We start from the raw sequence: 15834 nt of genomic DNA, 5'->3' as shown, positions 1-15834 counted from the left end.
TTGTTTTGTCATACCAAATCCCAATATTCACAAGCAAACAAACCTGCCCAATTTTGAATTATCGGAATAACCAAAAACAAACAAACAAACAAACAAAAAACACCCAAGTCATAACTGCAAAAGCATGTCTTCTCCTTTTTGTTCAATTATGCCGTACATGCATCAGAATAAATTATACCTCTCCAGAACATGCCTCAGCATTTTTTAATATACAGTGGTACCTCTACTTAATGTTCACCTCCGGTTACGTACCCTTCAGGATATGTGCGCGACAAACCTGGAAGTATTTTTCCGGGTTTCGCTGCGTGCGCATGCGCAGAAGCAGCACCTCGGGATACGCACACCTCAGGATTCAACCAGAGCTCTGGAACGGATCCCGTGCACAATCGGAGGTACCACTGTGTATTGCTTGGTCAGAAATACTGATTAATCTGAGGCATCAATGAATACAGACCTTCGCCAGACCCCATCAGTACAGACAGATATATTGAGTGTGCATAATTAAAAGCATAGAATTATTTTAGATTTAATTTGATACAGACTTGAAATAAATCATCTCAATTTGCAGATTCTTTGAGATCTTAAAATTTCAACCATATGGAAAACTTAGGTCTTTGAATCTGTAAAATTCAATGTCTGTTTAATTTACCCTAATAGAAGAGAGGTGGAGCTCAGATGAGAGAAGTGAGATTGAACCAAAGATAGTTGAATTTTGTCAAACGTGTACGTTTTTGGTTTATGTATTTAAGAAATTCCAAATTTGACAATTCCACATATGAGACACTATTTGCTGGATTTAGATCCAGTCATGAAGGTTCTTAGAGTGGAGCCTGCAGCACAATGGCCAGTGTGTTTGTCTGTTAACCAGAAGGTTGGTGGTTTGCACCTAGGGATGGCTATGGCAAGATTCCTGCAGGGCAGGGAGTTGGACGACAGGACCCTCATGGTCCCTTCCAACTCTATGATTCACATGCTTGTTTTTGACATGTCCATGCCACACAATATGTCATTTCCCTTTCATTTTATGGGTGAAAGTTTCTTCTGAATGTGCCCTACAGGAGTGGCTGAGGAAACCCAGCCAGATAGACAGGGTATAAATAATTAATTACGATATTATAATTTTAATTATCATGGTACTTATCACTACCCATTAAGATCTAAAATTCTCAGGTAAACCATTATCTAGCAGGGAGAACCAAATGGAACCAGGATTTGAATGTGCCATTGACTCTGGATTTTCCATGGTTTGGACACTGCAAAAAACTAATTCAATGAAACAATAGTATTACTAAAGTCCACATCATTGTGGACTCCTTCATATAACCTACTTTGTATAATCCACAGGATTTCTAACACCCATGACATGTAAAGTTAAATCTGGTAAATGAGGTAAATCCAAGGTGTACAGATTGCCTCATATTTTCAAGAAATTAAAGTCCTGCAGTGTTTCATCTTCTCAAAACTCATTTTTGTTTTTATGTTAGATCATTACATTAAAATGGTATGTGTGTGGTTCTATTCAACTGAAGAGAACCAACAGGAATAAATTGCATTGCATAAACATGTCCTTCCCTACATATAACGGGATGGAAAAAGTCCAATCTGGATTATGATCTTCCCAACAAAAAGTTAATAAAATACATCAGATAGTAAAAGCAGTGTTGGAAGAGTCTTAATTCTGGTGAAATAGCATTTAAGTCAATGTTAAGTCTACAATAAAATTAACATAGTATCTAAAACAGAATCATCCCATGTACTATTACTGTTGAAATATCAGCTTGGGAGAAAGACTGGTTCTTCCACATTCTCTCATTATTTTGTAAAAGTAACGGAGATTCTTGTAGCACCTTAAAGACTTACAGATTTATTATGGCATAAATATTTAGTGAGTCTGCTCATGTGAACTCCAGTCCACTGAACTTTATGCCATAATAAATGTATTGCAGTGAAAGCCTACTCAAAGGTAAATACCATTGGTTTCAATGGCATTTACTAAAAGGAAAGTAGGTATGGAATTGTCTTTACATGATTCTTTGTAGATTTTGCTCGACTAACGTGGACAAGGTAAAAATGGCTACTTTTTAGACACAGTAAATTTGTGCTGAAATGAGTTTGCCATGCCATTTTAGGTGAAATATTCTTCTGGGTAAAATTAGAAGATGCAGTGGAACCTCTGTTTTCGAACGTAACCCATTCCGGAAGACCGTTCGACTTCCGAAACGTTCGCAAACTGAGGATCAATGGGTAGTCGGCAAAATCCGTTGAAAAAATGGAGAAACTGTTTGACTTCCGAGTCGTGTTCAAAAACGGAAGCAATTACTTTCAGGTTTTCGGCGTTGGGTTCCAAATCATTCATCAACGGAGCCGTTCGAGAACCGAGGTTCCACTGTATGGATATAATTTTGAAGTTTGGCATAGATGCCTATTTTCGCCTCTCCAACTTGGCACCACATATATTTGGCAAATGTATGCCAAGCTGCATGCCTATTCCTCCTCAAAGAATTAGATTAAACAATACTTTGTGTGCATGGGGGAAGTGTGCCTGTCCTGGATTCCTGGGGTAGGAATGTATTCACTAGCTTTTAGTTTCCCAATGAGCACTTTCTAGTAGCTCTTTGAAGCTCTTGAGTTTTAGCAGTGTTGTATTATATATATCCAAGTGATGCAAAGGTCCTAATGAAATCATGGAAGAAGAGCAGTCTGAATTGTATGCTACTCCTTTAATCAAGCTGCATGCACACAGAATAAATCATGCAAATTGCACATAATGGCATATTTCACTTTGCAAAATTTAATCTGGTTCTAGATATGGAATGTTGAGATGAAACACGAGGCTCAACTCAGATCCACCTACTCTTGGGGTATCTACTCATGCTGGTTCTGTACAAGATGAAGAATGAGATGGAGGAGCGCATTCATCTGACCATCAGACTTTCCTCATTGGGCAGATAAGCAAATAATGCTTAGGAACAATCCCGAACCCATAGCTGCCAAGTTTTCCCTTTTCTCATGAGGAAGCCTATTCAGCATAAGGGAATTTCCCTTAAAAAAAGGGAGAACTTGGCAGCTATGCCTGAACCTCATATTTTGTTCTTTTCCTATCTTGCACGTCTTTGCTTGGTGCAGCTAAAAAGCTCGAATGATTCCAATGAGAATGAACACACTGTGCCGCTTGATTTTGAATTCTGATTCTCCACCAGACCTAACCACACATTTCCAAAATTCTCACCAACCATGAAATACAGTACTGTGGTACCCCGGGTTACAAACGCTTCGTGTTACAGACTCTGCTAACCCAGAAATAGTACCTCAGGTTAAGAACTTTACTTCAGGATGAGAACAGAAATTGCATGGCGGTGACGCGGCTGCAGCGGGAGGCCCCATTAGCTAAAGTGGTACCTCAGGTTAAGAACAGTTTCAGGTTAAGAATGGACCTCCGGAATGAATTAAGTTCTTAACCAGAGGTACCATTGTAATTTGGATCTGTTGGTTGTTAAAAAGAACAAGAAGAAACCAGGGGCACTCCCCAATGATCTATTTATTGAACATTCATCCTGGTTTGTTTAGATTAGACAATGGCTGTGTACACACCATATATTTAAAGCACATGAATTCTTCCAAAGAATCCTGGGAAATGTTTATTCAGAGTGCTGGGAATGATAGTTTCTGGGGTTTTTTGAAGGCAGTCATGTTCTTTGTGTCAAAGCGACTGTTATTTTGGATTTCCCAGTGCATTTCCTTCACTTTTCTTATCACATAGCAGGCTTGCTGTGCAAGACCTCCCATGTCAACTATAATTGCATAACCTGAATTTGTATCTGAATTCCACCTGAAAACATCAACAGTCTTAAAGCACCCGAACTGATTGGAATACGTATACAGCCGTACATCCTAAAGCGTTAACATTAAAATCACTTGTGTGTGTGTCCTTTGCCATACCATTCATTGTTGTTCTTTTAAAGTTTGTTCGCTTACTTACTTTGTCACCAACACCTCCAACGGAGCCAACAGATCCTGGTGGACCTTGAGGACCCTGGGATGGCAAAAAAGGAGGTCAGTTAAATCATGTGCTTTACTTATTTGTTTAAAAAAAAAAGAATGTAAAAAGTGTTCAAAGGATGTGTCTCTTACATCAGCTCCACTTGGACCCTGCGGACCTCTTGGGCCAGGGGGACCAGGGGGACCCTGTAGGAAACAAATACAAAACACAAATTAATCAGGTTTACATACATTAAAGCCAGCACAAGGGCCATTAGCTTAGCATTTTACAGAACTAGCTAAGAGCTTCCAATGTATGACAAAGGGAGTCACAGTTACAGTGAATGTGCCAATTCTAGTATCGATTCTTGGAGCATTTGGACAGTCATATTGGGCTGGTTCGTAAACTCAGTTGGCTATCTTACCACTAACAGTAATGATGTCTGGAGCAAGCCTCAGCTGAAGATCTCATGACCCAGGGATGGGAGGAGAGGGCACGAAGAAGGAAAGACCTTCTATTTTTGTGTAATACTCTTTGTCATTCGCGTATTGAACACTGAATAGCAGAGGAGAAAGACTTACCATTGGACCAACGTCACCATTTTCACCTTTTTCCCCTGGTGGGCCAGGAAGACCCTAGGAGGAACAACAACAACAACAAAAGGGATGGGTTTATATATTTAATTATCTCAGATTCTCTCAATGTAAATTACAATCCCCAATAGATACATCTTTAAATGTAAGAACATTTCATTCCGGGCCGGCCAGTGAGTACCTTCAGGGACAAGACTGCAGAAGGGTTTTAAAATGTGCATTTAGCAGAATGTGTTGTGGGGCCCTTCACCTTGTTCAGACCAGTTTGTAATGAAGTAATGAAGCATTTTTTTTCTTGGCAAGTCTGCAGTGCTTAGTAGCAACATTACGCAGCCCCCTTGAGAAGGGGATTTGCAGGGTCTCCAGTCCTTTGTTGGAAAATGAGCCATGGTGCAAGAAAAAAAGCCAACCAATTAAACAGCACCAGAATACTTGCACTTTCCTGTTTTATCACCTAACATGCATAAATGATACAGCCTCACTTTCCTTTATTGTACAGTAATACCTTCGTGAACGTCCGCCTTGTCTAGCATCCATTCTGGCGAATGTCCGCAGCAAACCCAGAAATCCCAGAACAGGTTACTTCCAGGTTTGCCACTTGCGCATGTGCAGAAGTGCTAAATTGTACTTTGCACATGCGCAGAAGCACAAACCGCTCTGCGCATGCGCAGACATGGCACTTTGCCCTGTGTCCGGAAGCAGATCTCAGCCACAAAACAAGGTATGACTGTACTGTTTTGTCCATTTCCTCCTGATTATTTGGATGTTTAATAGACTATGCTGCATTCACATGGAAGGCTGTGACAGAAAGTAAGACGCATCATGAAATATATCCATTGATTGCAATAGATGAAGGAAGGTAAAGGAGTTGCATTTTTGTCTCATTACCGCTTTCTAAATAATGACAGGTATTTTCCGTTATGTAGAACTGCACTAAATGTGGCATATACAATGCTAATTCCTGACATTCAGATGTTTGGATTGTGCACTGAATTCATTCAGAAGCCCAGCACTGGACACTGTGTCATTTGGAAGAAACTGTCTTCCTCCAGCATTAAGTATAAATTTATTAAGTTGTTTCACTCTCAAAAATTCACAAACTTTTGCTATATTTCTTCTTCTTCTTCTGAGCGCTACATTTCCTCAGAGGCAATCTGTTGGGGTCACATGCCAGAGGTGAGCAGTGCTGCCCAGCATTTTGTCACCCCCCTCAATGGTGACACCCGGGGTGTCCCACACCCACCGTACCCCCTTCCTCCACCCCTGTCTCTATGCCAGCCCCCTTCCGCCATTCCCCTCTTGAACACCAACTGCCTACCGCTGTAATACGGCCTTATGACTGGTTGCTTTTTTGAAGTGAAAGCATTATACAGTCATACCTTGGTTTAAGTAAGCTTCGGTTTGAGTACTTTCAGTTTAAGTACTCCGCGGACCCATCTGGAACAGATTAATCCACTTTCCATTATTTTCAATGGGAAATTTTGCTTCAGGTTAAGTACGCTTCACGTTAAGTACGGACTTCCGGAACCAATTACACTCATACTTCGGATTAAGTATGCTTCAGGTTGAGTACTCCGCGGACCCGTCTGGAACAGATTAATCCACTTTCCATTACTTTCCATGGGAAAGTTCGCTTCAGGTTAAGTACGGTTCAGGTTAAGTACAGACTTCCGGAACCAATTGTGTACTTAAACCGAGGTACCACTGTAATTACTCTCTCCAACATCTCAACACTGGTCTGGAAAGACAGAAAAATAAACCCACAGTCCTGTGCCTATAGGGAAATTGTTGCAGGGGCCAATGGAACATTCCTGGGCAGGAAAAGTAGGGGTGGATAGGAAACAAAAGAGGCAGGCTTCCTATTTAGAGTATAGGACTGTGCAGATCCTAAGGAGGGAGGGAGATGCCATTTGTCTCCATGGTGATCCCTCCACTTCTACACAGCTGAACATCCAGGGAGGCAGAATCTGTGCTCCAAGTTTTAAATTAAAATCTTACATGATTTCACCAGTAGGTATATATATCATTCCGAGCAGAGAATGCATTATACAATATGTGCAAATTCACTACCTTTTCAGGACTGCATGCCCTCCTTTTGAAACAGACTGAAAATGTAATTTTAAGGACCCATCCAAATGTAGTATCCCATTTTGTTTAAATTACCCATTTAGGCTGCAGTCCACAATGGAAGGCTTGCCACACACTTCAATAGGAGCGGCAGCTCACCCTTAGTGATCCCATTCTCTAGAAAAAGGGAAAATCACGAGCTATTTATGATGGACCATCTCTGGAGGGAAATTTGATACCAATTTGCTCGGTCAATAACCAATATGCTCAGCTGCTGAAATCCTCCACTTTACAAAATTGGAAAAAAATGGGCTTCACAGTCTCAATGATAATGTGTCGGTTACAGGTGACATCAATTTCATATCGATAGTTTAAAAGTGGCGAGCAGTCTGATCCTCTCTATAGTTATATTGGTAACCTTGGATTTAAACTGATTAGAGCCCCATTGAAGTCAACGGTACTACAATTGGCTTAAATAGTAGTACTTTGATTTAACTGGGTTGCAGGACATACTGCAAGTTACTTAGATTTATCTACTTCACAACTTGCATTGGAATAACTGTGGGATTTAACCCTCTAAAACAGCCTACTCTCAACCTTGGGTCCCCAGAGGTTGTTGGACTACAAATCCCATCATCCCTGACCACTGGTCTCCCTAGCTAGGGATGATAGGAGTTGCAGTCCAACAACCTCTGGGCAGCCTATATATATATATATATATATATATATATATATATATATATATATATATATATATTGTCCATCATATAGTGTGGTAGCCTTGTGAAATTAAGCAAGCCTTCCCTATTGTTACCTACAGATTAAAGAATAATTTTTCTTTGTAGAGCTCCATCCTTGAGCTAGAAGTGGGAGGACACCAAAAGTGCCTAACTTTGGTCGGACTGCATCATTTTGTTTAGCCACACAATAAATATCTGAGGATAGCAGAGGTGCACTGATGACAGAAGGGTTAGGATAATTGCAGCTTAAATGTCTTGGATGAATAATTGCCTACAAATCTGCTCATTTGTAGGTGTGACTGTAGAAAAGGTAAAGACCTCTGTTTTGCGGATGCAAGTATTTCATCAATTACAATTTGCTGTCATGACAGATACTAACAATGTACCCAACAGTTTGTTATTAAGATTTATTGAGCCATAAACCTGCCTTTAGTAATTCAAATTTAGGCCCTCAATTATGTTGAAAGTTACATATGGGTTCAACTTTTAAAACCTGTAAGTGGTACTATTAACAGCCATGGGAGAACAGACATGCCTAAGGTTAAGTATGCTGCTCTTTGCCAAATTGCAATCTTCAAATACAACCTTGCAAATAATTGCAGTGGAATATTTTCACCCCTGAAACCAGTGGGAGCTTTGCCACTTTGGTTTCAATGGAGCCAAGGTTTTCTTCCAACTCACAAGCAGCAGCTTTGCAAAATCAAAACTTATTTCTCTAGCTTCAGATAGCCCTCTTCAAATATCTCAAGGGCTTTCACACGGAAGATGGAACAAGCTTGTTTTCTCCTGCTCTGGAGGGTAGGACTCGAACCAAGTTACAAGAAAGGAGATTCCAACAAAATATCCGGATCATAGCTGCCAAGTTTTCCCTTTTCTCGCGAGGAAGCCTATTCAGCATAAGGGAAAATCCCTTTTAAAAAGGGATAACTTGGCAGCTATGATCCGGATTAACTTTCTGACAGTAAGTGCTGTTCAACATTGGAATGGACTCCCTCGGGAAGTTGTGGTCTCTCCTTCCTTGGAGGTTTTTAAGCAGACATTGGATGGCCATCTGTCATGGATGCTTTAAGTGAGATTCCTGCATTGCAGGGGGCTGGACTAGATGACCCTTGGGGCCCCTTCCAGCTCTACAGTTCTATGATCCTATGTAATGCCAGTGCCAGGAGAGGAAGCTCTTCTAGTCTGGGCACCTTGGGGAAGGAAGGAACTTTGCAAGAGTATAACATAAGGAAAATGCCAGGATGTGAAGGGGGAGAGGTGAAGGGAGGTCACAACCAGCATAAAAATGTGGCATCATTAGTATATCTGATGGGATTTGATAAGATTGAAATATTATAAATCACAAAAGGAAAAAAAAAGCTGTGCAAGGTTTTCATTTTTACTATGGGCATTTCATTGGCAACAAATACAGAGCTCTTGATTGCTCAATGGCCCTTTATTACCACCAGCATCTTTAGCATCCTTAACACACTTGAAGGTTTAATGAAACGTAATTCCATCAGAGCTCAACATTCAATCATTTAAGCCACTAACTAATGTGTGGTTGCCCTTCTGCAGCGTTTCAGGAAATCAAAATACACAAAGGTGAAGTATGTTTCTCCTTTCGACGCAGACCAAATCGAAACTGCATTTCCATTCCTAAACACCTATACAGAGCAATGTTGCTCAGTCCCGGACATTTCCAGTACCTTTGGATGCTACGCCATGTTTGAATGATCATGTATTAAAAATCGAGTCTCTTCACTTAGAAATAAAGGAAAAGGAAGCACGTTAAATTTTCTAGCCCCAAACGTATTAATGGTAATTCAAGGAAAGAAGAGGGTTCTAAATAGGGCACTTGCATAAAATGTTCCATCCTGTATATGTTGCTGTGTAAAGTATTCAGCAGATTTGCTGTGAAGTAAATGGGTTGAGTGGTGCTATTGCTGGACCTTTGCTGCCGAAGGGCCCAGGAAAGGGCCCAGGGCTCATGAAGCTAATGCTCATGAAAGTACCCTAGTGCAATGCCTATGAGAATGAACTATGAGCCACAGGAAAAGGAAAAGAATAGTGTTCAAGCAGGATCCATGTAGCCCAGAATTCCTTCATCTGACTAGCCAGATGTTCCACTAGCAAGGCCATTCCCTTAGTGAAATGATGGCCTTCCTTGGTCAGGAAGAAAAACATTGTTTATTGAAGACAGAAATGGCATTGGGAAGGATCAACATAGTATAGGGGTAGGATTGACCATGGCACCCCCAAGCTGAGGTTGGGGTATCTGCCTGGTTGGAATCTCACCCAGTGAGACTTTGCTTGTTTGGCTTGCACCACGGCAAGGTTCAACACTGACTGATGCCCATGGAATGGGTTTAGGGAGGTCCAAACCCAGTGGATTCATTCCATCAAAACAGAGAATGATGAACTGATCCTGGCCCTGATGCCATGCCTACCCTTACCCAGCCTGCTGCTGCCAATAAAGATTTAGCGTGGTTAACGGTATCCTACCACCGTTGTACAACCTGGTTATTTTGCTGCTCTCATGGGCCACCTAATGCGCCTGCCTGGGCAAAAAGTTATGGTATTTCAGCAGGAAGTTACAGGATATGCACTGATTGGAAATGAAGCAATGTGACCAACCCAGCACTTCTGTAGGTGTAAACAGTATTGAAAGCAAGATGAGATGTGACCTCGCTAATAGCATCATGAGCACAAATCATCACAAATGTGCAATAAAAAGAATGTCTGGAGGGGTCCAAAGACTGGCCATTTTTAAACTATGAAACTTAGAATAAGGATATGCCCATTCTTTTGTGGGGAAGGAAGGAAGGTAGGTGGGAAGCAAATAAAACGATGAAACATACCTGAAGACCAATGGGACCTGGAGGACCAGGGAAGCCTCGTGGGCCTTCATCACCTTTCTGCCCAAACATCCCTTGCTGTCCTCTTGGACCAGGTTCTCCATCACCCCCCTAGTAGATTAAAAAAGGCACAGCTACTGTCAGAATTTTACAGCCAGGTGGTGTTTTTTTAATTAAAAACAACAACAACCACCCAAGTTTAAAAACAATTATATATATATATATATATATATATATATATATATATATATAGTGTGCGTTCTGATCCAAATTTATGTGCATTCAAATTAATGAGATCTAATTCTACATAATATGATTGGGACACAATTTTGCATTTGTAAGAAGAGAGCTACATTGTGCGAACACATTCATTCAACAATTACAGTGAACTTAGCTTGTGTTCTCCAAATACAATTAAAGTAAGTGGCCCAGTCATAATAAAGTCACCCAGTGAGATTTTGTTATTCATTGATCAATGCAGCTACTGTGCTTAAGAGCTGGCAGATGTTGCTTAATTCGCATTTGGGAATATTTATGCTGACAGAAAAATAGTTTCCAATAGGTTGGTTTGAATTTTTGATTACTTAATGATCTATACTGCTGCTGGTTTTTCACATTGCTCCCACTAAATGGTTTAAATTGGTTTTATGTGAATGTTGTGCTGGACTATGAAATGCTTTTAAAGTACTGTTTTAGTAGGCTATGCCTTGAATGGCATTGCATAATATTTTTTTTAATGAATGAATGAATGAATTACGAAAACTATATGGATACTTTTTAGCTACATTAGATTTGCAAAAAAGCCTTCCCAGACAATGGGTGAAAAGAAAACAGCCCAGATTTTGACTGCAGCTCTGTAGGCTATATAAATTCCATTGACTTCAGTTACATTTAAGCAGCTAACAGTGCACAAGTTTGCAACCTTTAGTCCATCCTTGCAAATAAGTCCATAAAAGTTACTAGCTTGCAAAACAGACATTTTTAAAGAGGTCATAAAATGGTGTCGGACTTCAGGTCCTTGTCGCAGGAATGTCATAGGTACCACTCAGCAAAGTACATTCCTCACAACAGTATCACAACTGATATAGTGTTCTGGGAAAGGACAAAATATTCTGGTCTGAATGCAGGAAAATCCAAATAAATCCATGGAGTATGCCAGAGCTGTTTATACAAAAGCTGTGCATTTACTGCTCAGAAATTGACTCCAAAAGGCACCTAATTGAAAGCTCAAATACCCAGCTCCGAAGAATGTTGCCTCAGAAGTAAGTCCCACTGAATTTAGCGGGCCTTAGTCCCAGGGAAATGGGGATAGGATTGCTGTTTGTCATATGTACATTCTTATTATTTAAATGGAAAATAAACAAGGCAGGTCCTGGCAGTTTCTGGCTTCCTCTTTTTGTGGGCTCATTCTGTATCCTTACCTGTGGCCCTAGTGTTGGCTACAATTCAAATGCTGCCTCACACAGACATCAGCTACAGATACAGTGGTACCTCTGCTTACAAATTTAATGTGTTCCGAACGCACATTCATAAGTCGAAAAAAATTGTAAGTTGAATCCCATAGGAATGCATTGGGAGAAAAAATTCGCAAGTAGAAGCAACCCTATCTAAAAATTCGTAAGTAGAAAAAATCCTATCTAAACCGCATCCAAGATGGCGGACGGAGCTCCATTCGTAAGCAGAAACATTCATAAGTAGAGTTATTCGTAAGTAGAGGTACCACTGTACTAGCCAATGTGGAGGTGAATTTACACCTGTATTGTTGAAGAATGCAACATGGAGTGATGGTTTGAATATGTGAATGAGCCATTAAAAATGTAACAATACAGACAGAACTTCCAGATCGCCAATGTAATTTCTTTTCAAGGGAGTCAGATCGCACATTCAACTGGGAGTCATCAAGTTAATGAGTAATTAAGTGACGAGAAACAAAGTTATTGTTGTCTAAATGAATATTCTAAATTGTAAAACAGAAAAATTAATAAGTGTGTGTGTGTGTGTGTGTGTGTGTTACCAAGTGGACCAGCTCTTGGTAACGCCACTCCAGCTTCCATATGCATTTAATAAACAAATCTTGGAATGAACAAAGCCAAAGCATTATCCCAATGTTTTGCTCATTCCTTTGGAATTGTTGCACTCATGGAAGACTGAAACTGCAGAGCACTGACCCAAGACTGGAGCCTGCGGTAAGCAGAGCAGTGCATAGACACAGATGCCTTGAGGATAGGATTTAAGATTTTCTCATTTTAAGCAACACAAATTATGCCTGGATTTTCGGTATAACTAATGAAAATTCGGGGGGGGGGAGGTACTCGTTAGTTATGCATAACAAGCAGAACCTTACAGCTATACCAGGAGCTCCGACGGGACCTTGAAGACCTGGTGGTCCGGGAGGACCCTGAAAGAAGGAGGAAAGAAGGTAAGGTTGGCATCTAAAGTCAGACGAACAGCATCTCCACAGGAGGGCATTTTGCATTATTCAGGCCTAATAAGCATTTCCACATTTCTTTGGAGAGACGGTGCTATTACTCCAAGGTCTTTTACATTCAAGGCAGTCAAGCATTCTTTGTTCATCTCCCCAAATCTTAGACTTGCTTGTCTACAATACATTTGAAACTGACATTTATCAAAGGTAATTATGCTTGCAGTATTTTCAGGATATTTAAAAGTGGATTTCTGTTCAAACATGAATATGAATCACAACCTGCCCTGGCTTTTACAGGACTAAAAATATACCAGACCTTTTTGAGGAGATTTATATAGAGAAAAATCAACTAAAGTTTCACTATCCATATTGCAAACGAATGCTTCTTGTTGGAATCGTATTTCCCCAAAGAGACTGTAAGTTGATCTTGCAATTGGACAATTCTTCCTAGGCAGACTTAAATATTAAATACGTGCAACTGCATTGCACTCCCCCACCCGGGGGGGGGGGGGTCCAGGACATACTTTAACTTAAATCTATTTATGCTGTCCTAGGAATAGACATTACTGACAGAGCTGATTTTCAGTTAGCCATGCTTGAACATACAAATAAAATGGAATTTAAAATTAGATAAAACAACCTGTTCTCACATGCCAAACAAGTCTAAATAATTTCTTCCCAGAGGAGTTTTCATTTTGTAAACTATATTTAGTTCCTGAAAATATTCCCTTGTGATTACTAGTTTTGAGTTTGATAAAATTAAATGAAGAATTGCTTTAATCAAAACAGAGGACCTTTTTAACCACATAAGAAATCTGAAACGTTGGTTTATATGAAAAAAGATTATTGAATGATATATTATTAATATAATATAATATAATATAATATAATATAATAATATAATATAATATAATATAATATAATATAATATAATATAATATAATATAATATAATATAATATACCGTGTTTCTCCAAAAATAAGACACCGTCTTATATTTATTTTTCTTAAAAAAAAACCACCACAGTGGCTTATTTTCAGGGGATGTCTTATTAAGTATGGTACAATTTAACCTACAAGGTTAAACTGCCTATCACTATGGCTTATTTTCAGGGTATGGCTTATTTTAGGAGAAACACGGTAGCTTTCCTGCAAGTAAACAAAAGACATCCAAGCATGGACCTAGGTGAAAGGAAACTCTAAGCAAAACAGCAACAGACAATTGTGGAGGAAAATACATTAACATATCTTGGAACAAAGAAGTTGGACAATTACTATCATCATTTAAAGGCACTATAAAGTAAAATTGAATCCAATTCATCTGGTTTTTTTTGTTTGTTTGTTTCAAATGTGAATATCTCTGCAATATGCAGGGCTCTTTCCTGCTTGCTCAGCATGTTGGTTTTTGATTCATGTTTTCATTCTTTAATTCCCCAGCAATAAAGAATAGCAATAAGCAATATAGTGAAGGAAGTAGTCAGAGAAAAAAGAGAAAGAAAAGAAAACTCACATTTTCTCCTTTGTCACCTTTACTCCCTTTCTGACCTGGTTCTCCAATTTCACCCTGTAATAGAAGGAAAGACATTGTTAAATTGGTACTTTTAAAGAGCTTGCCTTTCCGTTAGCTGTGGTGAAGTGTCTATAAATGTCACCTTATTATTCTCTTTACCTTATGGCACCATATTACCAAGTAAAGGCCTGAAGGGGGCAATTTTGCATTGATCAATCACATTTCGGTGTGACAGATTAGTGCATGTATTGGCTATTACAGTTCAAAGCACAACATGGCCTCGCATTGAAACCTACTTTAATTGGATTTTGAACGAAGGAAATTGTTTTGTTTTTGTTTATATTCTCCATGTCTCCTTCAATATAAAATGACTGTAATTGCAATCAACTGAAGAGCAGCTTCGTGCTTCTGTGACTGTATGACAATCCTTATTATGAGCAGACATACCAGAGAATTACTGTTGACTCTATAAGACAGTGGTAAAGTTCAGGCCATCTGGCTTAATTCAGCATATATTTTGGAAAAATGTTTGCTCACTATGCCTTTGGACACCTGTTAAAATACTGTAACCTGATTTTGCAAGACGTTTGCTGATACTTAGGAATAGGTTTTTTCAATGTTTAAATACAATCGAATACCAAATCAACACAATTGAATCAAAATGGTAGACTGAAACTTGAAACTGCGGGTTTATTTTGGGTTTCTTAAATTCCCAAGCAATGATAGGTGCAAAACTGATAGTGAGATATAAGACAAGTTATCAGACACTGCAACCCTTTCATGCAAGCCACAATTAATCTAGGAAGCATCTAATTAACCATAACTTTTCATTTTATCCAAACCCAGAGTTACCAGGTTGAGGATAAGGTAAAGGTAAAGGGACCCCTGACCATTAGGTCCAGTTGTGACCAACTCTGGGGTTGCGGCGCTCATTTTGCATTATTGGCCAAGGGAGCCGGCATACAGCTTCCAGGTCATGTGGCCAGCATCACAAAGCCCCTTCTGGCGAACCAGAGCAGTGCACAGAAATGCCGTTTACCTACCTGCTTGGAGCGGTACCTATTTATCTACTTGCACTCTGACGTGCTTTCAAACTGCTAGGTTGGCAGGAGCTGGGACTGAGCAACGAGATCTCACTCCATCGCAGGGATTCGAACCGCTGACCTTCTGATCAGCAAGCCCTAGGCTCTGTGGTTTAACCCACAGCGCCACCTGCTGCGTCTAAATGATGAGTCTGGTTCAGAGACAAAACTGTGGTTAATGGATAACTTTTGCATTGCTTTCAGGCATGCTATGGAGGGAGAAGAAAATGGATTGTGTATGAGGGCAAGAAGGCACATTAATGAATTGGGCGAAAGGGCAAAGGGCTCATTTCTATTTTGGTATTTTAAGCAGAGACTATGGACTGGCCCAGTGAGAATGAGCTGCATAACTGAACAGGTATGCAGTGCAACAATGGGACATTTGCCAGCACATAAAGAAGTGGCAGGGGGTATTTTTTAGGAAGAAGCAGCAGGCAGAATGGAGAATGTATAACCCTACTCCTAGCTGTCACATTGCCTTTCTTATCCCAGCCAGACTTCCCAGATGTTTCTCCTGGACAACTGGGAATAGTAGCCAGGACAAAGGAATCTGGAATTTTAAAAAAATTCCTGATGGGATGTTTCTGGGCAAGAAAAGCATA

The 15834-nt window shown here is 39.9% G+C and overlaps 1 protein-coding gene across 2 annotated transcripts in view; it reads right to left on the bottom strand.

Moving 5' to 3' along the window:
- The window catches only part of COL11A1 (collagen type XI alpha 1 chain), a 248703-nt gene that overhangs the window by 41260 nt on the left and 191609 nt on the right, over positions 1-15834 (bottom strand). For both annotated transcript variants that reach the window (XM_035122972.3, XM_035122973.3), the window contains 6 exons: positions 14151-14204; positions 12561-12614; positions 10220-10327; positions 4561-4614; positions 4132-4185; positions 3980-4033 (listed from right to left, as the gene is read on the bottom strand). In XM_035122972.3, coding sequence (XP_034978863.3) covers positions 3980-4033; positions 4132-4185; positions 4561-4614; positions 10220-10327; positions 12561-12614; positions 14151-14204 — 378 coding nt within the window. The remainder of the gene's footprint in view (positions 1-3979; positions 4034-4131; positions 4186-4560; positions 4615-10219; positions 10328-12560; positions 12615-14150; positions 14205-15834) is intronic.

This window comes from Zootoca vivipara, chromosome 7 (assembly GCF_965207765.1).
Source record: "Zootoca vivipara chromosome 7, rZooViv2.hap1.1, whole genome shotgun sequence".
NCBI classification, from domain to species: Eukaryota; Metazoa; Chordata; class Lepidosauria; order Squamata; family Lacertidae; genus Zootoca; species Zootoca vivipara.
This window is presented reverse-complemented; position numbering and strand designations above follow the sequence as displayed.